Below are 23,228 nucleotides of genomic sequence, written 5' to 3'. Positions count from 1 at the left end.
TTAGTTTCTACGCTCATATTGCCATGAAGACCACAGGACTTCAAACCCATAAAATACTCAGGAAAGCACATGGTATGTATCGATCACTCAAAAGCTGCTAGTCATTAATTATTGTTACTACACCACTAACCCTGTCTCCATGCAGCCCAATCACAGTGCCCAGTGTGCAGGAACTATGCATATCATCCTAACACTGTTCATGTGTTCTCAGAGGGTATATAATTTCTTTGTTCAATTATAATTAAATCAGAGAATGCAAATGTTGTTAAGCTTACCATAACAGAACTAAGGCAGCTGATGGAAGAGAGAATGGGGGTGGCAGGGATAAAGTGCACTAAATTCTCAAAACAGGCATAATCTTAGGTCAGAGGTTTTCATACTTTTTAGTTCCAGAACCCCTTTCTACAAATAAAAATGTGAGAACCCCTTCATATGTAGAAAAAAACTACATTATTGACACAAAATATTGATGTAATATATTTTAACAATGATATTGATTAGGATCATTCAGGGAACTGTTTTTCATGAAAAAATATATATATTTCTAAAATAAAATTAAGAGAGGATTATTTTGTATTTCTGTAAATCTCCTTAGTGGGTAGCTTAAGAGAAGACAATGGAATTCTCTTATCTGCATTTGTATTCAGTATGCTACAACAACTTCTGGCTTAAGTGTATGAAGAAAAAACTCAGCCTTCCAGAACTGGAAAGAGAAGGAAGGCGCAGACACTGCGTAGGGGAGTGAGGAATTCCCAGAGGTCCTTGGACTAGAGACTTTGACTATCACTGTCTTAATTAGGTTAAAAGATTTAGTCTAAAGACAAAGTAAAATGTAAAATTATACAAGTATTTACAACACTAATGGTAGTAAACAACCAAAACCACCTAAAAAAAAGTATAAAGAGTTTACCGCTACAGAGTTGTTTCTGAAAAGTGAGGGGACAACAGGGAGATGAACTTTTCATTTTAGAGCTTTCTGGATCCCCTACTTGAATTTTTCTGCCTTTATGTGGTTAATAAAAATTTAATGGGCAACTTTTAAGAGTAAAGAATGGCACCCCCATAAGGCTACACTACACAGGTCTCCCCTTGTTGCAAGCACTGACAATATACTCAACACTCTCTGGCAATTGCCACAATCTGTTTCACAAACTAGACTGCAAGTTTTGAAGTGTACACAATAATGCCTACTTACTTTTTATTTCTTATTGTTTTCCCCAGTACTTACAGCAAAAATAACAAAACTGCCAAGGGGAAAAATAGAATCGCACTCTTCCATGAGTAGAAAAATTTATATAGGATACTTACCTTTGTTTGCTATAGTTATTGTTGTTATTTTTTAAAATCACTATTTCAGTAGGATATGTATAGTAAAAATCAGATGTCTAAATGATGTATAACAAAATTTCTTACATGCTTCATTTGCAGTATTAGTTGTTTTAGTTTCTGAGTGCTATTACTTTTTATTTAGTTTACCAGGAAGAAAGCATTAAATTAATAACATTATTTTTACATTTTGATCAAATAATTACATTTCACTCACCTTTCAATATTATTTCCTCTAATATACCTATGAAATTGTCTGGGCATATTCTTTCAGATAGTGACTAAGCCATGGATTAACTTCTTCCAAAAATGTAAATAATATCATTTTGTATTATTTTAAAAGTGGATACATCTAATACTGAAATGACTACTGTATTAAAAAAAAAAATCACACCAAAATATTATTTTTCAAGTAATTCTAGGGGGAAAAACTAATTTTAGATATTTTATTGCTTCCTTTTCATACAAGTAAGAATAAATTTCATATTAAAGAGGATTTCAAAATACTGCAATAAAGAAATTTTACCTTTAGCACTGAAGTCATGAATACAGACAGGCCCATCAGGATAAAAATCAGTAGCCCTGTAACCCGTTGTTCACGAATTCCTAAAAACTTGGGTTGTTCCCCTGGAGCAGAACATTCCGATTCAACTTTCAGGCTGTTGACATGACTTATTGACAACACTGTTGCAGCCACAAACCATGGAAGTCCCATGATAGAGCAAACTCCCAACATAACACCAACCATGAGCAAATCAAGGTGATAGCCAGCTCCTTTCTGCAAAGTGAACATGAATAATTACAAGTCTAAATCTCTTTTAGGTCAAAACCATATACTATTTATAAAAGGCAGAAATTAATTTTCATCTTACATCTTTCAATGTTTTAGTCCTTATAAAACACCTCATACTCTAGAAGAAATTACAATGTTTATAATTTATAACAAAATGTTATAATGTTATAATGTATAACAAAATTTTAAATTACCTTCAATTTGTGCTCCTTTCTGTTTATGATTACAGCTGTAATTTGTTGATCCATAAAGATGAGAATGGTACAAAGCAGAGCTGGAATAGCAGCTATCAACAAAGTCCACCAAGGATTTTCTCCCAGCGGGCTTATGAACCAGCCCCTATTTGGATCAGTAGGCTGTTAAAAGATTAAAGATCAAAAATAAAGAAAAGAAAATATTTTCTTCCCTTACTGAAGAAAATGTTCACAACACAGACTCTGTCTATTCCAAGAAATGCCAACTCATTAGAAAGAACTGGATTAAATCTTGGGATGTACGTGAGTTATTTGCACATATAGTCAAAGGGAGCTCTTCCAATGCCCAGATGCAGGCCCCTCATCCATCTGACATAGCCACTTGTCCAGCTAGCTCAGAAATCTATTCCTTTCCCTTGAGCCTGATGTTGCTTTTTTTAACCAATTGACTAAAGCCAAAACGACACTGTGTGATTTCTGAGTCTTGACTTCAAAGAACCTTGCTATTTCTTCTTCTTCCAAAATCAAGCTGTTGGGTGAGTCTCTATCAGCTTTCTTGAGGATGAAAAATAGTGTGGTTAGGAGAGGGATGGGAGATCTTTGTTGTATCAGCCATCCGAAATGTGGCCCCAAACATGGGAATGAGGCCATACTGCGCCCATCAAGGCAAGAGATGACTGCAGGCACAAGACCCAAACCAAGAGATCAGGTAAACCTAATACAATTGCAACTCATTACGAATTACAGGGTTCCTTTAAAGACTTTATGTTTTGGGAGACTGACCATGCCAGAATAAATAATAAAAGAGTCACTTCAACATGCTCCTACCTACTTCATATAAAATGAAATCAATGTAACTACTAGCTAAATTCTGCTTTAGAAATCCTGCAGACTAGTAGTATTGGCAGGGTTGGTACTTCATCAGAACTGGCCCTCAAGACACAATTTTTCCTAAGTATAGAGTTGACAAAAATCTGGCACTTTGTCAGGCACTAGTACACTGCTGTTAACACAATGCTGTTAACACATAAAACTTGTTTCAAAAAGAATCTAGGCAAGTTTCATATTCTTGGAGGATACTGGATATACGGAAATCTAAGCATACTTTTTATACTAGACTTCATTTTAAGTCTGTTTTTCTATCATGAAAATATCTGTCAAAATGAGAGAGAAATTCAGTATTTTCAGATTCAGCTATTCTTTTCCCACACTAATTTACATTAAACTCTTCATATTCAATACTGCATATGAAGGAAAATAAATTTTATGTACACAATGCATCAAATCTTGAGTGTCCCTTGATTTGTTTCACCAAGTATGTTTTATACCTCCTATAATGTTTGCTACTTCAAACGTACATCAACAGATAGAAGATGTTTTAGGAACCAGAATAAGAGCCAGGGGAGCCAGGATTACGGGAAATTACATCAATATTTTGAACTAATATTAAAGGTTCATCTGTTTGTAAAACTTGGTAAAAAGAGGGTTAAGTTTCTTTTGTCATCTCTTGATGGCCTATCATCTTTAGTGACTCAGTTATCTCTGCTGCTAAACAAAGGATTCCAACACTTTTTACTATTGTTCTGAGCAGCAAAAAAAATCTTAAAAACAAAATTGAGCATATAGAGTTAAATAGCTATATACTCATTTATATTGTTACTAGTGTTTATCCATCAAGTAAAATTTGTGTAGTAAAATTACAAAGCTTAATTTGTCTTTTAACTTTAGATAGAAATACAAACAGAACTTCTAAACAATTTTGATGGATCATTTTCCACCCAGGCACTTTACTCTGGAGGCCATTATTCTTAAAAATAATGCTATTTTTTTGACCCTATGCAAAGATCAGACTAAAATTATTTCCATATTATTCATCAGTTTTAATCCCTTTTAAACCTTCTGTCTCTAAAAGAAGTCATATAATTTGCTAAATGTAACTATAAGCAGTGACACATATACTTGGCTGTTAAGTACGTTTCAGAAACTATTCAAAAGCTACTTCCAATTTGGAAGAGAAAATAATTACTGAGTGCAAATGCATATGGTATATTATATACAAAAGAACTATAGTTTGCTGACATACTACCCTTCTAGAAGTTTAACTAGTATCCTCTTGTTATTCTTATAAAAAGTTTGAAACACTTCTTTTCTAAAAGAATAAAAAAATGTTTCTTTCACCTGGAAAGCGCATCATGAACTCTGGCTAAGAGAGCAGAGTCACATTTTTAAAATGCCCTCCGATTCCTCACCATGGATATGTTCATTCACTCTCCCTGACCGAATGCCTTTGATACCTTTTTGCTTACTTCTTAAATTCACCTGCCTCTTTTCACTGAGTCTTTTTTTTTTATATATGTGAGAATTACACATATAATTTTTTCTTTAAAATCCAGCTCTTCAGAGTGTCTATGCATATGTTAGAAATAATGACTTAGGAGGCAGTGTCTCATTTTTAAGCAGCTTGATATTCAAGTAAGTGTTTTAATCCTTACCTGAAATTTTTCAGGAACATGAAGTTTAGGAGATGGAACTCCTACAAGGTAGTCAATTACAACCATTATTACTATTGTGAGAAATATAGCAAAGTCACTGATTGTCGATCGCACCTATATTAAAGGAATTATTATTAATATAAACACAGAAATAACATTTTTCCTTTTTAAATAATTCTTTATCTTTCAGAGATTAAAATATGCCACTACAAAGAGTGAATGCGGCTTTTAATTAGTGATAGCATATCAAGGAAACACATTTTTATCTAATATATTCAAAAGATAAACACATTTTATAGCTAACCTACCATCTCTCTTGGTACTGTTATCTTCCTATTGTTAACTCTGATAATATAATGTACATTTTTCATTATGAATAATTTCATTGTAAGTATTTAACATAAAGTATTAACCTCAAACAATGTATTCTCATTCTGATGTAAACCAAGAAAATAAAAACTAAAAACATTAATATTAAGGGAACCCCAAAATTACATATTCCCAATACCTTGGTTGGAAAATAGCGCTTGGTCTTAAATTGCTTGAGGAATGAAGACAGAAAAAATGTTGTGAAAAATAAGATGACACTCCAAAACAGCACATCTGGGATATAAGGTCCATGATGACCACAAGCTGATCCTACAAATGCCCCACGAAAGGCTTTACATTCCTGCAGGGGGTGGAAGAAACAGAAAGAAGAGGGGATGAAAGGCGTTCTCAGATAGCAAATACATTACTAGTAAACTTCAGTGACTCCAAGATGCTCCAAAAGACACACCATTATTTTATTTCATTTACAAAGAAAATACGTTGCCAACTCAACTATAACACATCACCAAGTATAGGACACACCCTGCATTCAAAGATATATGGTTTGAAAATATGTGCATGTTATCAAATACAAGAACAGTATTCTGCCAACTTAAGTCAAATAATCCTTTCCTTCAACTCCATGTTACTATTGGTAAGACTTAAGGTGAGGAAATTCCTATCTGCATTCTTGCTGGTTCATAACTTTATTATCTTTCCTTAACTTCTAAGCAAGTTAGTCAAAACAAAGCAACAGACACAAAGCTGCCACTCTGCCTATTTATGATGCTGAATAAGAGATGGCTACAGCACTACAGTTAATATCCAATCAGTGATATTAACTGTGTGTTGCTTTTCTGACTTGATTGAAGAACATGTGGTTAAAGTATGGGATTATGAGCAAAAAAGTGTCCAACAAAATATTGCTATTAAATAATAATATGGTATAATATAATTATAGAAATCTATTGACTTAATTTTCTTTTGGAGGGTGTGGCAGGGGAGTGATAATTGAAAGGGAAGCAGGCCACTAACATTCTTTTTTCCCCCTTATATTTTACTGAGACACAGTCAAAGAACACAGCAGGTAACTGGGGTTTACCAAAAAAAAGTTAAGGATTCTAATATTCTTAATATCGTTGTACCAAGATTAATGTAACTCTACAAATTTACAAAACCTTGGTCCTTTTGGATTACTAAAGTACCCTATATCTACAATATAAAGATATCCTATTCATCGTGTAATACATCTTTTTTAACCAAGGACTTTCAACTGAGCAACTCTTATTAACCCTACATCTTTGATAACAACAACAAAAAAAATGGATTTTAAAGTATAAAACAGTAAAGCATCCATCTGAGTTGGTTACTGATATATAATGCCTTAAATCAGCACAGTGGAAAAGTCACTTAAGTGCACTACCCGACACAGCACCAGGCAGTCACGCGGAATGACTGAGCACTTGAAACGGAGCCAACGTAACTGAAAACCCAACTTTCAATTCATTTATTTAAAATGTATCCAATGACTCCTATACTGGACAAAATAGATTTAAATTATCAATGGTAGAAAGTTTCAGACAATAGCTTCAAGTTATATGGTAAGAAGATAACTATCACCTTTGGGGAGAAAGGAATGGCCTACAATTGCTCACATAACATAAAAAGTGCCCGAGAAGTTCAGGAAATATTGGTGCCAGATGATGCTACCAGCATCACTTTACATTTTTATTCCTAAATCCCAACCTTGGAAGCACCCTAAATAGCTATTTTAGGGCTAGGACAATATTTTCCAAGAGAATACAAGACTGTAAGAGTGTTTGGGACACAATAGAGACTCATTACATCTGTTTGCCCTTTCTCTTCCCCTAGTGCTTAGTCAGACTAGGGACAATTTTATCAAGGCTGACTTTCACAGGACACTAGCAGGGCACTGATAATATTCAAATAAGCTACTCATAGAATAGATGAAGTGGTAAGAGGCAGCAGGACAAGGAGAATGGGCTGATGTAACTGTGAAGGCCAGTATGTGCAACCATAGTCCTGGGAGTCACCTCCTTTGAGTTGAGCAGTCTAAGTGATATTATAAATCAGAAGTATATCCACAATCTTTTTAATAATTGTATCTTAGAAGTCAAACATAATCTTTATTTCCCTTCCCAACTTCATTCGTTTTAGTCTGTACTTTTTAGTACACAATATATAAAAATGTAAAAACCCTATTTGGTCAAAACACCACTTTATTCTGAAAACATGACATTCACCGATCCAGAAGAAAATATTATAGGTCTACTCAGAAAAAGTTAAAGAACTAGGTTTCCATGTGAAATTATTTTATACTATTGCATATAACCTTTATTTTATATAATAAACTCACCGAAACAGTGAGATTCTCCCAGGAAATATCACTTGCTGTTATATTCTTTTCCTCCCACAGCTTCAGAGTTGCATTGTTAGGGTTAAGAGGTTCAGTACATACACACCTGAAAAATTACAATAGGATTAAAATTTTAAGGATCATGCATTTCATGGTTACCATTTATGAAATCAACCACACAATGTAGTAGTTTTTAATTTTTAACTACTTAACTTTTCCCCATGTTATAGAGATGGAGATTTAAAGTGAAAACACAGGGCCTCCCCGGTGGCGCAGCGGTTGAGCGCTGGGTTGCGAAACTGCGCGCGGCCTCTGCGGCGCCGGTTCGATCCCCGGCTGCTCCCCGGCCACCAGAGGAGGAGGATCCCACATGGCGCGCAGACCTCTCCTGCCGCCCGCTGCTCCCCTCAGCAGTGTACTTCGGTCCTTCTGCCTGCTCTGCTCCCTGCTCTGGCGAATTCTCTCACCCTCCCGCACTTCTGACTGTACCCAGTGCATGTATAAACAAAACAAACAAACAAACCAGCAAACAAATAAATAAAGCATGCCTCTATTAAAAAAAAAAAAAAAAAAAAAGCAAAAAAAAAAATTAAAAAAAAATAAATAAATAAAGTGAAAACACATTAGAAACAGCAGAGTGGATAAGGCTTGGCTTATATAAACAGAATGTAATACAATTATCCCAAAAATGTTTAATGAAACAGATTAGATATACCCCTCAGATTACATATTTTCTTTGAAAATCTGAACAGATATAACCATGTTTACCAAGGTTACTCTGCATTAAATCTTATCTCCCTAACCTCTAGCAGCTGCTGTTAACTCCCTCTACACAAATACACACACTATGCCAAGAATACTAGTAAATGTGGTACTCTTTTTTTTTTTAAAGATTTATTTATTTATTTATACAAGCACTGGGTACAGTCATACAGTCAGAAGCATGTGAGGGTGAGAGAATTCACCGGAGCCAGAGGGGAGAGCAGAGCAGGCAGACTGATGAAGCACACTTCTGAGGAGACCAGCGGGCGGCAGGAGAGGTCTGCATGCCATGTGGGACCCTCGCCTGGCAGCCAGGGATCGAACCGGCACTGCAGAGGCTGCAGGCAGCTTCGCAACCCAGCACTCAACCGCTGCACCACCAGGGAGGCTCAAATGTGGTACTCTTCATAATTCTTTGTATTCTGACAAGCCCTAACTGCTCATGATCACCCTTTGACTCACCCTGTGTCTTTGACTCAAGGTAAGCTTTAACTTCCATCAGGCTCAGTTTCTTCATATGCAAAGCTCAATGATGTGAATAATAAGGTAACATCATGATATGAATTATGCAACTATCCTAAAACGGTGCCTAGAACGCTCACAGAACATTAGCTGAATGAATGATGTTCACTTGCAATTCACTCAGTTAACTACAAGAAAGCACTGCTCTAAGTGTTTGGCACTAGCTCTAAAAGCCAGGCTTCAAAAAGGTGAAAGGAGCAGGAAAAGAGAGAAGACAAGAAAATAACAGAAGAGTTAACTAGTTTAAGAACAATTAAGATTCTCAAAACATACTTTCCATCACTATCATTTTTGAGGAGAGGTCACTGTCACTTTGAAATTTTCATGTAGGCCCTCCCCTGGTGGCGCAGGGGTTGAGCGCTGAGCTACCAGGCTGCCCGCAGCCTCTACAGTGCTGGTTCATTCCCCAGCTGCCGCCAGTTCGTTTGCGGTGAGGGTCCCACAAAAAAAAAAAAAAAAAAAATTTTCATGTACCTCTCTACTCTGTCCATCAAAGCTGAAAGCATGCAAGAAAGGCAAGGTAAGGGTAGCAGAGGGGAAGACAGTTATGTTATGTCCTTGTTTGGTAACCACACTTCTCCATGCAATGAAGGATCACATTTACACTAAGCATGACAGCGAAAGGTAGTAAATGCAAGCATTTACTTAAGTTTGTCTTATTTTAATAAACACCTGGCATTTTATTGAGTATATTTGGATACTGAGTATATCTGGCATATATATATATATATATTCATATATATATGTATATGACTTTAAAGTTAATTTTCAAATCCTATTTTACTCTATAGGGTCTTAAAATATTTTCTTTTCAGGCTTTTCTTATCATAAAAAAAAATGCCACGCTAAACAGTATATAATTTAATTACACTTTAAAATAACTTCCAAAAAAATTTACCAGATTTAAAAATGTTAAGATGCAAAGCATGAAGAATATATAAATATAAAAATATTACATTCCATATCCTGTATTTGCTTAAAGACTACCAAATACAATGTAATTGTATATGATAAGTTGCCATATAATGGAATATAAATTGATGGACCCAATTCAAACAAGAGACCAAAAATACACACACTTGAATAAGTTATTTCAGTTAATAAAAATGACTGAATTTGATTAACTCTATTTATGACCATTGAGTGCTTTGGTAAAATATCATCTGTAACAAACCAACCTCCATAAGGCTGACTAGTAATAGCTAAACAGTGAGTATCACATTGCAACAAAAGAATCCATTTCTGAGGCTCCCACATCTCTTTAAAAATACATTTGAGTAGGGCCTCCCCGGTGGCACAGCGGTTGAGCGCTGGGTTGCGAAGCTGCCCGCAGCCTCTGCAGCGCCGGTTCGATCCCCGGCTGCTCCCTGGCCACTGGAGGAGGGTCCCACATGGCGCGCAGACCTCTCCTGCCGCCTGCTGCTCCCCTCAGCAGTGTACTTCGGTCCTTCTGCCTGCTCTGCTCCCCACTCTGGCTCTGGTGAATTCTCTCACCCTCCCGCGCTTCTGACTGTACCCAGTGCTTGTATAAATAAATAAATAAATCTTTAAAAAAAATGTGGAAGTGGAAATAAATCCAAATTTATAAAAAAAAAAATTTGAGTATTAGGCAGCAATAGGAACACTTACGAATAGCTGGTCAGTTCATCTAAATTGTTGTGCATATTAAATGAATACACTTCTCCTAAATGAAAGAGCTTCTCCAAAGCCTCATAGATGAATATTATGCAAATGAGAGCTGCAAATGCTTCTTCTGTAAATCGAGTAATATAACACACAAGGCTGCTTGCATCTGTTGCAACCAAAACAATGCACAAGAAAGAAGTCCACAGACCAATACTGGTTCTTAAAGACAGATAGGAAAGCTGATAATCTCTGTTTAGAAAGAAAAATGCAGAGATGGTTAACATACACAAGCATGGCAGCATTTGTACTTAAAACTTCAAGCAATTAAAAACACTATAAAGACATTTCCAAAAAGAGTGAATTACAGAACAAAATAATGACTAAAAAAAGGTTTGTGTTTTTTTCCTACTTCAACTGTAAACTGGCTTCTTAAATAGACTTAATGGCTGTATTTTACTATTTATATAAAGATTTACAGTGAAAATCTACTAGACAATACATACTTTAAAGAAGATCTTTCTTTAGAAATGTTATGAGGAGTTTGACAGAAATTCACAATAGTTTATTCATTAAAGGATCAGTACAAGGAGTTTGACAAATCAAATGTTTAATAGCAGGAAGTTATTTCAGAATGAAAAATGCAAATGCATTTATCTCACAAATGAAATAGTATTGCCCATGTCAAATTCCAAGTCTACTAGCTATAGTATGTTGCATTAATTTCTGTACCGTGAACAACCCTGCCAGGGGAAACGGACACCTTACTCTGACTGCTAAGATTCGCTCTATAAAACAGGCTCAACCGACAAGTCAACTTGGGCATTAGAAATCTATCTCTAAATTTCTTTTGTAAGATCAACATACCAACTAATAAAATTTTCATCAAGGTTATTGGGGTAGGGACAATGGCATACCTCAGAGTTAGGTCAACAACACAATAGCAAATGCCCTCCCCCCACAACATACACACACACATACCCCCCCCCCCCCCGGTCAATAACACAATAGCAAAGGCCCTCCCCCCACAACACACACACACACACACACACCCCTGCCCAGAAAAATATTTACATCATTGATCAGATCCTCCTTTTCACTTATAAAAATAATGCACTTTTAACTTAAATTAATAATGATATATAATTACACATACATAAACACATGTGACAAGTAGATAACCAATACGTACCTGCAGAATTTAAATAAAATTTTTTCAAACACTAAAACTGGACCTGTGCTCCCCAATATTGTTAGAGGTTGCCCAGCAAACAATGAATAGGCAATCCCAGTTAATGATGCTCCAAAAAGAGACTCTATTGCACTCTGTTTAAGGAAAAAAATGAATAAAGTAATACATCATAAACATCTCTAACCTATATAACACATGTTAGACATCTGGAAAATAAAAAAAACTAATCAAGCAGTTAAAATATGAAGCAAACATAACTTTGTCTCAAATTTAAATTTTAAATACGAAAAGTCACAAACACATTTTAAATACATGAGGAAAATCAAAGTTTTCACGTATTAAAAATCAACATTGGCAATCAGCCTTCATTAACAACTCAATATAACGGGAAGCAAGGAGGGATAAGTAAATGGAAGAGAGACACAGGGGTTTCAACCTTATCTAAAGACGTTTAATTTTGTAAACCTGTGGTAAGTACAAAAAGGTACATGTTATTTAATTTTATATCTGAAATAGCTCATTTTAAAAAACAGAAAACATACTAAATAATTGATATGGTATGCTACATAAGACTCCTTCAAATAGACAAATGAGAAGTTAACATGTGATCCTACTGTCAAATTAATTTCTAAAGAGCAATTTCCACACATTTTAAATAAATTAACTTGATAAAACTTAACCAATAAATACGAAAACTGAAATACTTAACATTAGTAAAATAGATGGAAAATCTGAGGAACTGTATCACTATTAAAGTTTAACTGAAAGAGAAAATGAAAGATCAAGAGAAACTTTGAATGAAAGCTAGTAGACCAATTTTGGACCACTGTCCACATTCCATTCAAGGCTGTTAGAGGATAGCTAGCACTGGACAGAGAAGAGTGATCAGGAACAAAAGAGAAAAGAATAGTTTACTATTCACAAACATCGTGAACTGGAATGCACTTTGGACAAAGGAAAAGCCCACCATTCTGAAAGGCAAGGGGAAAAGCTAGTGAGAAAACAACCTTCTTGGAAGTGGCAGGCAGTACAGGCAAAGACTAGCGCTTCCAGAGGAGATCTGAAGAAGACTGGCTCCTACTAGGTGTTAAGCCAAACTTTTCTAACCTAACTTTTCTCACTTTTAAACAAGGGTGGTGATAGTCAGGATGACTGAAGGAAGCAGTGTTTATAAAAATACCAAGTGAGCACATTATCTGGCCTACGTACTGAACTCGATAAATGGAAGCATTTCTCATCAACAGCAATAACAGCATCTTCCAAAGTCAAAATCACAAAATAATAGTATGCAGTAAAAGTATTATTCAATTATGAGTAGAAAGAGAGGATCACAGCACATAAAAACTTGACATTTGGCAAAATGAAGTGTCCATTTAACAACGTGTTTGTTAACTGTGTGAGTGAGATGCTTTTCTTGCCTATACACAGAATCAGGTTGTCCTAGAAGATACTGCTAAGTCTTGATAAAATCCTTGGCTGAATTAGGATATTCCTATTTAGATATTAATTTAGACAAAGTTTAAGTCAAAGGGAAAAATGTCTGAAAGATATCTAAAGACGGAAAGCAATTTTCAGATAAGAAGATGATGACAAATACAGAAATGCTAACAGGGATCAGATGAGCACAAAACAATTGTTTCCCTCCCCAGCACTGGGCTGACAAAGTAGAAACTGCCACACGAAGACCTCACTTTCACCACTAGCCCATTTTACCCGCATTTTCTAGTTCCTTTATCAGATCTAATATCTTCCCCGAGGACTTTATGTTCCACTTCCAAAACAAAATCACAGCCCCACGCCACTGTGTGTTCCCCACTCTCCATTCATAAGCTTCAGTTTTATCCATGTAATCTTTTCTTCTAACAACCTCTGTTTTATTTATTTTTTTTTTTTCAAAATTCCATCATTTTGATTCCTCTTTAGAACTCTGATGTGCTGTATCTAGTTTGGTGAGCCACATTCCTCCTCATTCTCACCCATTGTCCATTCCATAAATGTGGGTAACTGCCCATTTTTCCTCCTCCTCTTCCTATAAATTAGGTCCCTTGTTAACCTCATCTAATCTTAGTCTCAACCCTCACCTCCTCCGCAGTCCTCTACAAACTCTGGAACAAAACTCCTCCTAACATCTCCGTTTCTACCTGAATTTCCAATCAAGCACCTAAAAACAAACACATCATCTTTGTATCATTTGCCTCCATTGTACACCTGATTTCTCGGTTTCTGATAGTGCAACTCCTCCGGCTCTTCCTTTATCTCACTTGCATGTGAACAGCACATCATAACACAGTAACTACGGCGACAACTATCTTATCTTTTTCATTGCAGTCAGGATCCTGAGGACAGACCATACATGCTCATCTTACACTTGTCTATATTCTGCCAGTGGGGACAGTGCTATCACATGCACAGAGTCCCGAAGAGCAGGATGATGCTAACAGGCTGCGAGTGACAGTCAAAAGAGCAGAGGCAGCATGTCCACGGTGGTAACAGATGAGGCACATTTCCACAGGGACCAGCAAGAGTTACATGTACAACTTGTGACAGCACATAAAGCAACCTCCTAAAAACATGTACTTTTGATACACTGATTACAGAGTAAATCAAACAGAATCTGCATAATGAGAAATGAGTTGAAAGAAATTTTAATTAGATATATTTCATGTGCAGCTCATGGAATACTTTTATTGAACAGTGATCATTGTTGGTTATTTTTTAAAGTTTTATCTGAAGAAGGGAATTAATTTTTCTCCCAAAGGTAAACATAGTTAAATAAAATAGAATCATAAACCATCTCATTTAAATACCTTAAAATGTAGGCAAGCAAAAAGCATTTCAAGATTTTACAAAGCACCAGATTCTGTGACGTATTATCATACCTCCCATAGTTCCCAATACAGTATTACCAAGAATTTAAAAAAACTTTACTTGCATTTTAGTCTTATCAAAAATTATGGATGCAGTTTTTAGTTACATGTTCCAAATTAAAACTTTGGCTACTTTCACACAAATTTAGTTAACAGCAAAATTAGTCACTCCTTCAATTATCTAGCATTTGTCCACGGTTACGTTTTCTTCTTCCAAATAGTCTATCTGGGTCTACCTGACAGACCTGATGAGTTATTACCAATTACACAGCTCCAACTAGCCCTATGAGGCCTTACAAGATATGAAGCAGCCGTACTTATAAATTCCCCATCCATGACCCACCCAGAATCAGTACAGTTGGTCTCCCCCCACCACCCCCAAAACCCACCCCTCCACAGAGACAATACAAGATTTTTACTCAATTTATAAAACCATTCATCCAGCAAGGCAGGATAAATTTTTCTTTTTTTTCTTTTTTTTTTCTTTTTACCTCAACTGTGCATCTTCTCCTGTTCAAATGGCTTCCCCAGGTTTTCCATAGCAATTACCTTGGGGGAAGTCTGCTTTGGGACAGGTTAATCATGCTGTGGGTAGACTCTTCAAATAAAAGTATGAATAGTGAGACAAATGCACACAGACACTTGCCTCTGAAGAGCTAAGAGCCTGGCCACTACCAATCTTTGTACTCACTATTCTGCCTTCTGTAGCTTCTCCAAGCAGCCCTCCAAAAGTGATTACAGGAGACATACAGGCACAGTATAGGAAAAGAATCGAGGCCAGGCACTGCAGACTTAATGCATCCTTGAAGTCACTCAAGAAAAAAGGTGTTTTCCTTTTGATGTCAAGTATCAAACCACCAAAAAGCCTAAATAGGTGAGATGAAACTCGTCAAACTGTACACTAGAGGATTCTAGCTAGTTCAAACTAAAACTATGGGCTAATAAAAAGCTGGTGCGTAGTGTTTTTGTCAACAAAAATTAATATCCTATTTAAATCATGGTATAAATTATAGAAGATACACTCATTTAATCTAATCCACTGATGATAGAGAAAAGTCAGATCTCATTAAATTAAAAAGACATAAACATCTGTATTTTGTGGACTATATACTGAAAAGACTGCAGGCAAATGATTTTATATGAGTAAATAATTTGAACACCTATGTGCAAGGAAATGTACAGTAAAAATAGTATCTAACAACTCATTAATGAAAATGTGATAAACAATTCTGTCAATTATTATCTACATTATAAATCTTAAAGGCAAATGCAAAAATGCCAGGAAGGCAATTTAGAAATCTTAAGTCCCCCAAATACCTTTAATATTAATATAGTGTGCTATATTAAAAAACTGATTAACTGTTAAAATTAGTACTGTAATCACATAAATATTTCTTGTCCACGTAAAAAGCCTAAAAACTACTTCAGTGTTTTGAATATACTGCATATGTATTCATATTAGTGTGCATGTTAATAAAATGAAGAAGTTTAAATTAGTAAATTTAAAACCTTTATTTGCACAAGAAAGGCTTAATTTTTTAATATGTATATCAAGTTTTTGGATACATCTAACTTGAAAGCATTCCACTAAAATACAAGCACTGAGAGAGGCAGAAACTTTTTCCTGCTATCTCCAGTGTCAATATACTGCCTGAGACATAGCAGGTAGTCTATTAATGCTGGTGACAAATTATTAACTCATAAAAGTTTGTGACTCAGAGAACATATAATCATTCAAATCCCTGCTGGCGAAAATACACCCAAAAAATATTAATCACTTGTTTTCAAATGCTTTGGATAATTAAAACTTTATCATTTTAGCTTTTTTTAAGTTAAAATTGAAATAAATTCTAAAGACATAATGACAAGCAGAAATTGTCCTATAAATAACCTGAAGCAAGGGAATCACTTGCAACAGTAAAGGTACCACTGATAAGAGAAAATGAAACCATCTGATCAAATCAATAATTTATTACTTAATAGCTTATGCGAGACTCCTGGAAAGCCATGCTATCAACAGGGCCTGTCTTGATATTTCTGTGACTAACTCTATCTCAGTTCGAAGTTAATAACAACAGATAGTACTAGCAAAATACCCTTTCACACAGGGACAAAGTCTTATTTTCTATCATTTTTTACAGAGTCAATGAATTAATTGTGAGTTTAAGCTTCTCTAAAGTTTATATTCAATATGTCACTATTTATTCTCTTTAGGCATGTCATCAATCTCCCTAATAGTGTGTCTGTACATATGTCTTGGTTTCTTAAATAAATACTTAAGATCAATATCTTTTAGTTCCATGGAGACCACCAGCGTATAAAACAGCGTCCACATGCTTTTCTACAGTATGGAAACACCATAACATTTTCTACTTTATCAAAATACATTTTAAGACAATGTTTACAACTGGCAATATTTCTATTCTTTATTCCAAAAATAAAATTCAACAATTTTTCTAATTAGGCAACCATCATTGCAATGGTTTAATCATGTTTGTCTACCTAATTTTATATTATCTCATAACATCAATGCTCATTAAGAGTTTAAACCTATGCACACACATAAAAATCACTGGTTATAATTCCTGTTGCTCCCATAATTCTCTAAATTAATATGAAACATTTCAATAAAATTCCACACCCTCTTCAAGAACCTTCTGTATAATTTTAACACATACTAATTTTCTTTAACATCATATGCCTACACAAAACGCACTTTTTTAAAAATATGAAAATACTATACAAGGTTTGGAAACACTTGCAAAGAATATTTATGTCTTTTTTCAGCAAATCAGTTCTTAGTCCCAAGAAGATAATCACACTGTATCAGTAATTGTACCCACCGTCCAGTCCTTTGTAACTCAGGCCCAGCATGATGAGCAGCCTCTTTAGGAATCTCGCCCGAGCTGGGGGCAGATCCATTGGGAAATACAGGAATCTTTCTCTTTTCCTGCATTTCACAAAAACACATATTCAAAATTCTGTTTTAAGAAAAGCTGAGATGGCATCTCCAATTAGAAGGAACATAAAGATCTCATAATGATTATCTAATCAGCACTTTCATAAAAAATGCTTTCTAAAATAAACTTCCATTTTAAATAAACTGCACTTTAGTATAGAATCTAAAATTTGTCTCTATTAACATTTCAAATTTATGATTGACTTACTGTATTTCATATTCCAATATCAAACATACTATAAAAAATATATAATATACCCTTTCAAATTACTACTCAGCAACTGGAATATAACTACCCAATAAAGCACCATTCTTTATTTTTTAAATATTGCTCATGTTAACTACTGGAAATTATACTTTACATGACATTAAGAAAAAAGTAAAACATCCTTTTTCTTTTACTAAAATACTTCACTTATGATGTAAGTAGCACAGGAATTGTTTGTCAAACACATTTTCATAAAAACCAATTTTCATTAAATTTTACTACAAATTCAAGAGTACTATTCTCATGTTAAAGACTCTTTCCCCTTTCCTTGAAGAACAAAAAAGCAAACCTAATTTGTTACCTTCAGGTAAGAGGTCACTGAGTCTGAGAGAGAAGAGAGAAACAATGGAGAGAAAAGAGGAGAGAAGGAAGGGATTGGAAGTACCTCAGTCAAATGCGCTGGTGGAAGTACAGATTTGTATACTACCTCTATGTTCAGTATTTATAGACTTATCTATCTTCCTGAGATTACCATGTGAAAAGGTCAAAATTAAAACTAACTTACATCTTAGTTCAAAGGGTAAAAAAAAATTGTGGAATTCCTATAAAATTAAAATAATGGCATGCACTACCATACCACAATTTGTGGGATACAGCAAAAGTATCATTCAAGAAAATTAATCACTTACATTTAAAAAAAAAGTGAAAGAACGAAAATAAATAAATTACAAGTATCTAACTCTGGAAATATTTTAAAGAAAAAGAAAAGGAATATATGACAAGGCAGAAATTAAAATAGAAAACTAAAATTTTACAAAGTGAGAACCGAAATAAAACTTAAAATCTGTTCAGTTAGAAAATTACGATAGACCATTAGCTAATACACAACAAAAGATATGAAAGATGGAAATTTCAGAAACTGGGGGCAATTTTATACATATACATACACACACACACTCTCTCTCACACGAAATTACATGAGACTATACTGAAAAACCCTATGCAAGTAAATTAGAAATAGGAAAATAGGAAATAGGAAAATAAAAATTTCCCAAAACTGACACCAGAAGGTAAAAATATATTGTCAAAGGAAAACAGAATTTAGCAAAACTCCAGAAAGAAAAATTTACACAAACCAGTTTCCACAGAGTTTAAGCAAGTTGTTGAAGTCTACCACACAAAAGATTCAAGTTAAGAAAATTTACAAAGGAATTTCTTGAAGTTCTTAAAACCGAACTATCACTTAAAAATATTTATATATTTAATTTACTTTATTTAAGAACACAGGAAAAGGAAAACGTACAATTTTTTTTATGAAACAAGTATGATAATTTTATCAAACTGTAGAGACTGCACAAAAATCTATGATTGTATGATACAAATAACCAAAATCTAAGAAAACTACTAGCACTTTAAAGTTCAAGCTGGATTTTTCCAGCAATGCAGTGTTTTCATATTAAAAGACCTATTAATAAGATTTACAATTGATGAAATTCATATTCGCCACAGATATTTAAAAAAACCTTTGACAAAAGTCAACATCCATTTATATTAAAAATTTCAATAAAACAAGAAATTATGATACTTTCTTGACACAATAAAATGTGTATTTTGGCCCCAATGTTAGTAACTTAATGAAAGAAACACTAGGGATATTATCTATAGCCAGGAACAAATTTAGAAATGCCCATTTAAAGTCAAATAGTACTTACACTATTAGAGATTTCAGTCAATACAAGAAACATACTAAAGGTTAAAAAATTTGGAAGAGGGATAAAATTATCTCTTATTGCAGATGATATGGCTGAAAAACTCCTAAATACAATAAAATTAAGAAAAGTAACAGGATAAAAAAGAAATACACAAGAACAAATAGCTTTCATAGATATAAAAAATAATAACTGGATGATACAATGGAACAAAGACCTCATTTACAATAGAAACAATAAAGTTAAAATATTTCTGAACACTCACCAAGTGTCAATAAGAAGAACTTTATAATGTTTCTTAAGGACACAAAAACTAACTTGAAATAGAAAAATCAATTGGGGAGAAATATACCATGGTCTTGAACAGAAATATTCTCCCTCAGGTCATTAAAAATTTAACTGCCATCACAATTTTTTTTTTTATTTTTTTGAGAATCAAGTTTTATTTCTGGAAATAGAAAGCTGATTTGAAAGCTTACATAGAAAAATAAATATGCAAAGGTAGTTAAGATGACTCAGTAAAAACAAGAATAAGAGACAGGACAAGAGCAAATCTAGGCTTACATTAAAATACACTAAAAAAGCCTCAGAAATTAAAGTGCAGAATTGGTCCATAATAGACCAATGGCAAAGAAATTCCAGAAATAGAACTGTATGTACATGGAAATTTGGGAAATGATACAGTCAGCATTACCAATCAAGGGGAATAATGCTTAGCTTTACAATAAATGGGGAAAAGGCAGGCAGCAATTTAGAAAATAAAATACAGTCGGAAGCATACTCATGTATAACACACTAATGATAAACTCCAAAGGATCAACAAGCTATTTAAATGTTTTTAAAATGTGGTTGAGAGTGGGACAATAAATGAAAAATACTCAGGAACAGTCAACCTCACTAAGTATAGAAATGCAAAAAAACTCCACCACATTAAAATACCTTATGTAGCAAGATGAAAGATATCAATCAGATTGACAAACACCCAAAAGTTTGACAGCACACTGTGTTGGTGAGGCTCATAATCATTGCAGCAGTCCAACCCAGTAAGGGGGGGATTCTGGTAATATCTACTAAAATTAAAAATAAATTCCCTTGTGGTCCAGCAATCCTATTTCTGGGAATCTACTCTACAGATAAATCTTCACAAGACTAAAATGGGATACGAATATATGAGATGGTTTCTTATAGCAAAAGACTGAAAACAACTTGAGCTCCAGAAAAGGAAAAACTATGGTATATCCATCCCAAAGTGGGATATAACAAAACTATGCGAGCAAGAATAAGGACATTTCTGATTTTGTATGATTAAATCTCTAGGATAATTGTATGAAAAAAAGCAAGGTGCAACATTTATGCTATGCTAAATTTTGATATCGAGGAAAAAGTAATTTCATTTCCTTGTACTGAATAAAAACTAAGGATAAACAGAAAACTCTTAGCAATAGTGACCCACAGGAGGTAAGCATAGGGAGAAGACTGTACAGGGGACAGACAAGGTGGGGTTACAACTTCTGAGTGTACCTCTGCTTTATTTTTAATTTTCTGATGTTTTAAATATATAAACTATTCAAAAAAATTTCATTAAAAAGTAACTCAGAGAATTGTGTGAATTCTTACCTGAGAAGGAACACTTTTTGGTGGTTCTATACGTATAGAAGGATCCCACTCTCCTGGAGGTAGGACAGTTACTTGATCTAAAAACTCATCAATTCCAGATAAGAGATCATTTCTGTCCTTTGCTTTATAAGCTACATCATGAAAAATCTAAAGGAAAAAAAATTGAGTAAATGGATTTTAAAGTTGAAAGAAAATTCTACATACAGTAAATCACTTTAGATATCAAGATTAAATCTTATCCCAGGCAGGTCTCCACCCCACCCTGAGTAAAAACTAGTAAAAAAAACACCCCACTATTAGCATTATCAGATGAATTAACAGGTAACAAACAAAATTTTGAGATGTATTATGACAGAATAACTTAAATATGTGGTTAGATCAGGAAGCACCTATTAAAAACAATGGAAGAGTTTAAACTTAAACATAAATATATGAAAGCATGTCACTGATAATCTGAATGAAGGCAATGATATATTCAAGTCTCTATGTTTTGGGCCGTAAAGAGGAAAATACTATAAAATACCAACCCATAAAGTCCACTTAGTCACCAAAGAAACAAAGGTAGCAGAATTTAAGCCAGCAAAGAGGCAATAAAGATAGAAAACAGGTGGCATATTAAATACATAATTAAGATTAAAGACATAATAAATAGCTAAACTCACCAGAATCTGGTTTACTAACTGGTTGAGACAGGATAGAGAAAGGAGGTCAGGTCCAATGCGGGAGGGTTTCAGAGACCTTAGGAGGAACACATGGCAGAGATGTCTAGCAAGCACCTGACTATAAAATTCTCTCCCAAAGAGAGACAAAGGTCCTGATCAACACAGGCCATGGTCAAAGATAAGGTCTCCAAATGGAAGAGAGAAATTACAGAGGAGAAAAATGGAATAAAGGAAAAAGGACAAAGTCCTGATGAAAATCGTAAGGAATGATATTCTGAAATCCAGGATGGAGAAAATTTCAAAAAGGTGGTCAACAATTTCAAATGCACACGGGAGGGAGAAGGTGAGCCCCAAAAGTACCCACTGATCCAGAGAGAAAGGTCTTGAAGACCTTACCAAAGGCAAACAGTTCAAGACTGAATATAAGATAAAATAGTACAGACAAGGATAAACTTTTAAGTTCCACTATGACAGGATATCTATAATTTAGTATATATTATATGCTTCACAATACGCTTTCACTTCAATGGGTATTTTAATTACCTCATCAGTCATGAGAGTGGCTATTGATCTTCCAATTTCATGGTACTGTGGTGCCTTGCCTGCTGGACCCAACAGTAGAAACAAAAACCTAAGGAAACGTTAAGATATGCAGATTTAAGAACAAATAATATATATACATAAATCTAGGCAATCACAAAGAAATCATTAGAAAGACAGAAATAACATTCAGACATCTTTTAAAAGCCACCACAATCACTAAAATAAAATAGCAACTATAATAAAACTAAAGTAGATCACAAAACTAAAATAAGGCAATAACTTTCTTCCACATTGTTACTTCACAGCTTCCTGAGGGTAAAAAAGCAATTAAGGAATTGAGTGTTTTAAAGTTTCCATCTTCTTATTTTGAACTTAAACTATTTTATCCAGTCTGTTTAGACCAAAAAAAAAAGTAAATTAGTACATAAAGTATATCCCAATCTTATTAAGAACCTAAAAGAAAGGTTTACCTAAGAAAATAGTTAAAATGTACAAAAAGTGGCAGAGCAAGATTTTAATTCCATTCTCTAGTGCCTGCACAGAACGTTTTATGTGTAAAATGATGAAAAAATTTTTAAACCAAAGTTCTTAAGATACCAAATATCTTACAAAGTTGTAACTAAAATTTATTTTTTAAAAGAATGCTTTCCTTTTCTTTTTTTTAGGCCCTGGGAGAAAGATAACCCTTTTATGCTCTAATATTCAAAGCACTTAGTATAATAATATTAACAATCAAAATGAACTTTTATTACTTAAAGCAATATACTCCTTCAACGTTTTTAGGTTTTAGACATGCTAGAAAATGTCCCCTGGAACTAACTCTACCTTGTCGGAACAGGGACCTCAGTCAATCCTGAGAGGAGCACAGCCGGGGCCAGTCTCACAAATGCAATTATAGGTCTTTCCAGAAAGTCTACTTCTCCCACCAGAACATTGGATGCCTCGGCTCCCGAAGGAATTTTTCTCATAAAATTCATGTCAACCTGTTGATAAGTAAATAAAAATTAAAAAGAGTTTATAGCCCTTTATAAGAATACTTAGAGAGAAATAAAGAAAAGAGGTTTTTGAAACTA

General features: G+C 34.3%; 1 protein-coding gene across 15 annotated transcripts in view; it reads right to left on the bottom strand.

Moving 5' to 3' along the window:
* Window positions 1-23,228, bottom strand: part of SLC4A7 (solute carrier family 4 member 7) — a gene marked incomplete at both ends in the record, with an annotated part of 76,606 nt that overhangs the window by 8,891 nt on the left and 44,487 nt on the right. For all 15 annotated transcript variants that reach the window (XM_084246850.1, XM_084246851.1, XM_084246858.1 and 12 more), the window contains 12 exons: window positions 1,853-2,104; window positions 2,314-2,475; window positions 4,806-4,919; window positions 5,314-5,475; window positions 7,492-7,597; window positions 10,405-10,650; window positions 11,591-11,724; window positions 15,149-15,323; window positions 17,301-17,407; window positions 20,951-21,097; window positions 22,156-22,243; window positions 22,981-23,138. In XM_084246850.1, the coding sequence (XP_084102976.1) occupies window positions 1,853-2,104; window positions 2,314-2,475; window positions 4,806-4,919; window positions 5,314-5,475; window positions 7,492-7,597; window positions 10,405-10,650; window positions 11,591-11,724; window positions 15,149-15,323; window positions 17,301-17,407; window positions 20,951-21,097; window positions 22,156-22,243; window positions 22,981-23,138 (1,851 nt within the window). The remainder of the gene's footprint in view (window positions 1-1,852; window positions 2,105-2,313; window positions 2,476-4,805; window positions 4,920-5,313; window positions 5,476-7,491; window positions 7,598-10,404; window positions 10,651-11,590; window positions 11,725-15,148; window positions 15,324-17,300; window positions 17,408-20,950; window positions 21,098-22,155; window positions 22,244-22,980; window positions 23,139-23,228) is intronic.

This window comes from Talpa europaea, assembly GCF_964194135.1.
Source record: "Talpa europaea genome assembly, chromosome: 11".
Classification (NCBI taxonomy): domain Eukaryota; kingdom Metazoa; phylum Chordata; class Mammalia; order Eulipotyphla; family Talpidae; genus Talpa; species Talpa europaea.
This window is presented reverse-complemented; position numbering and strand designations above follow the sequence as displayed.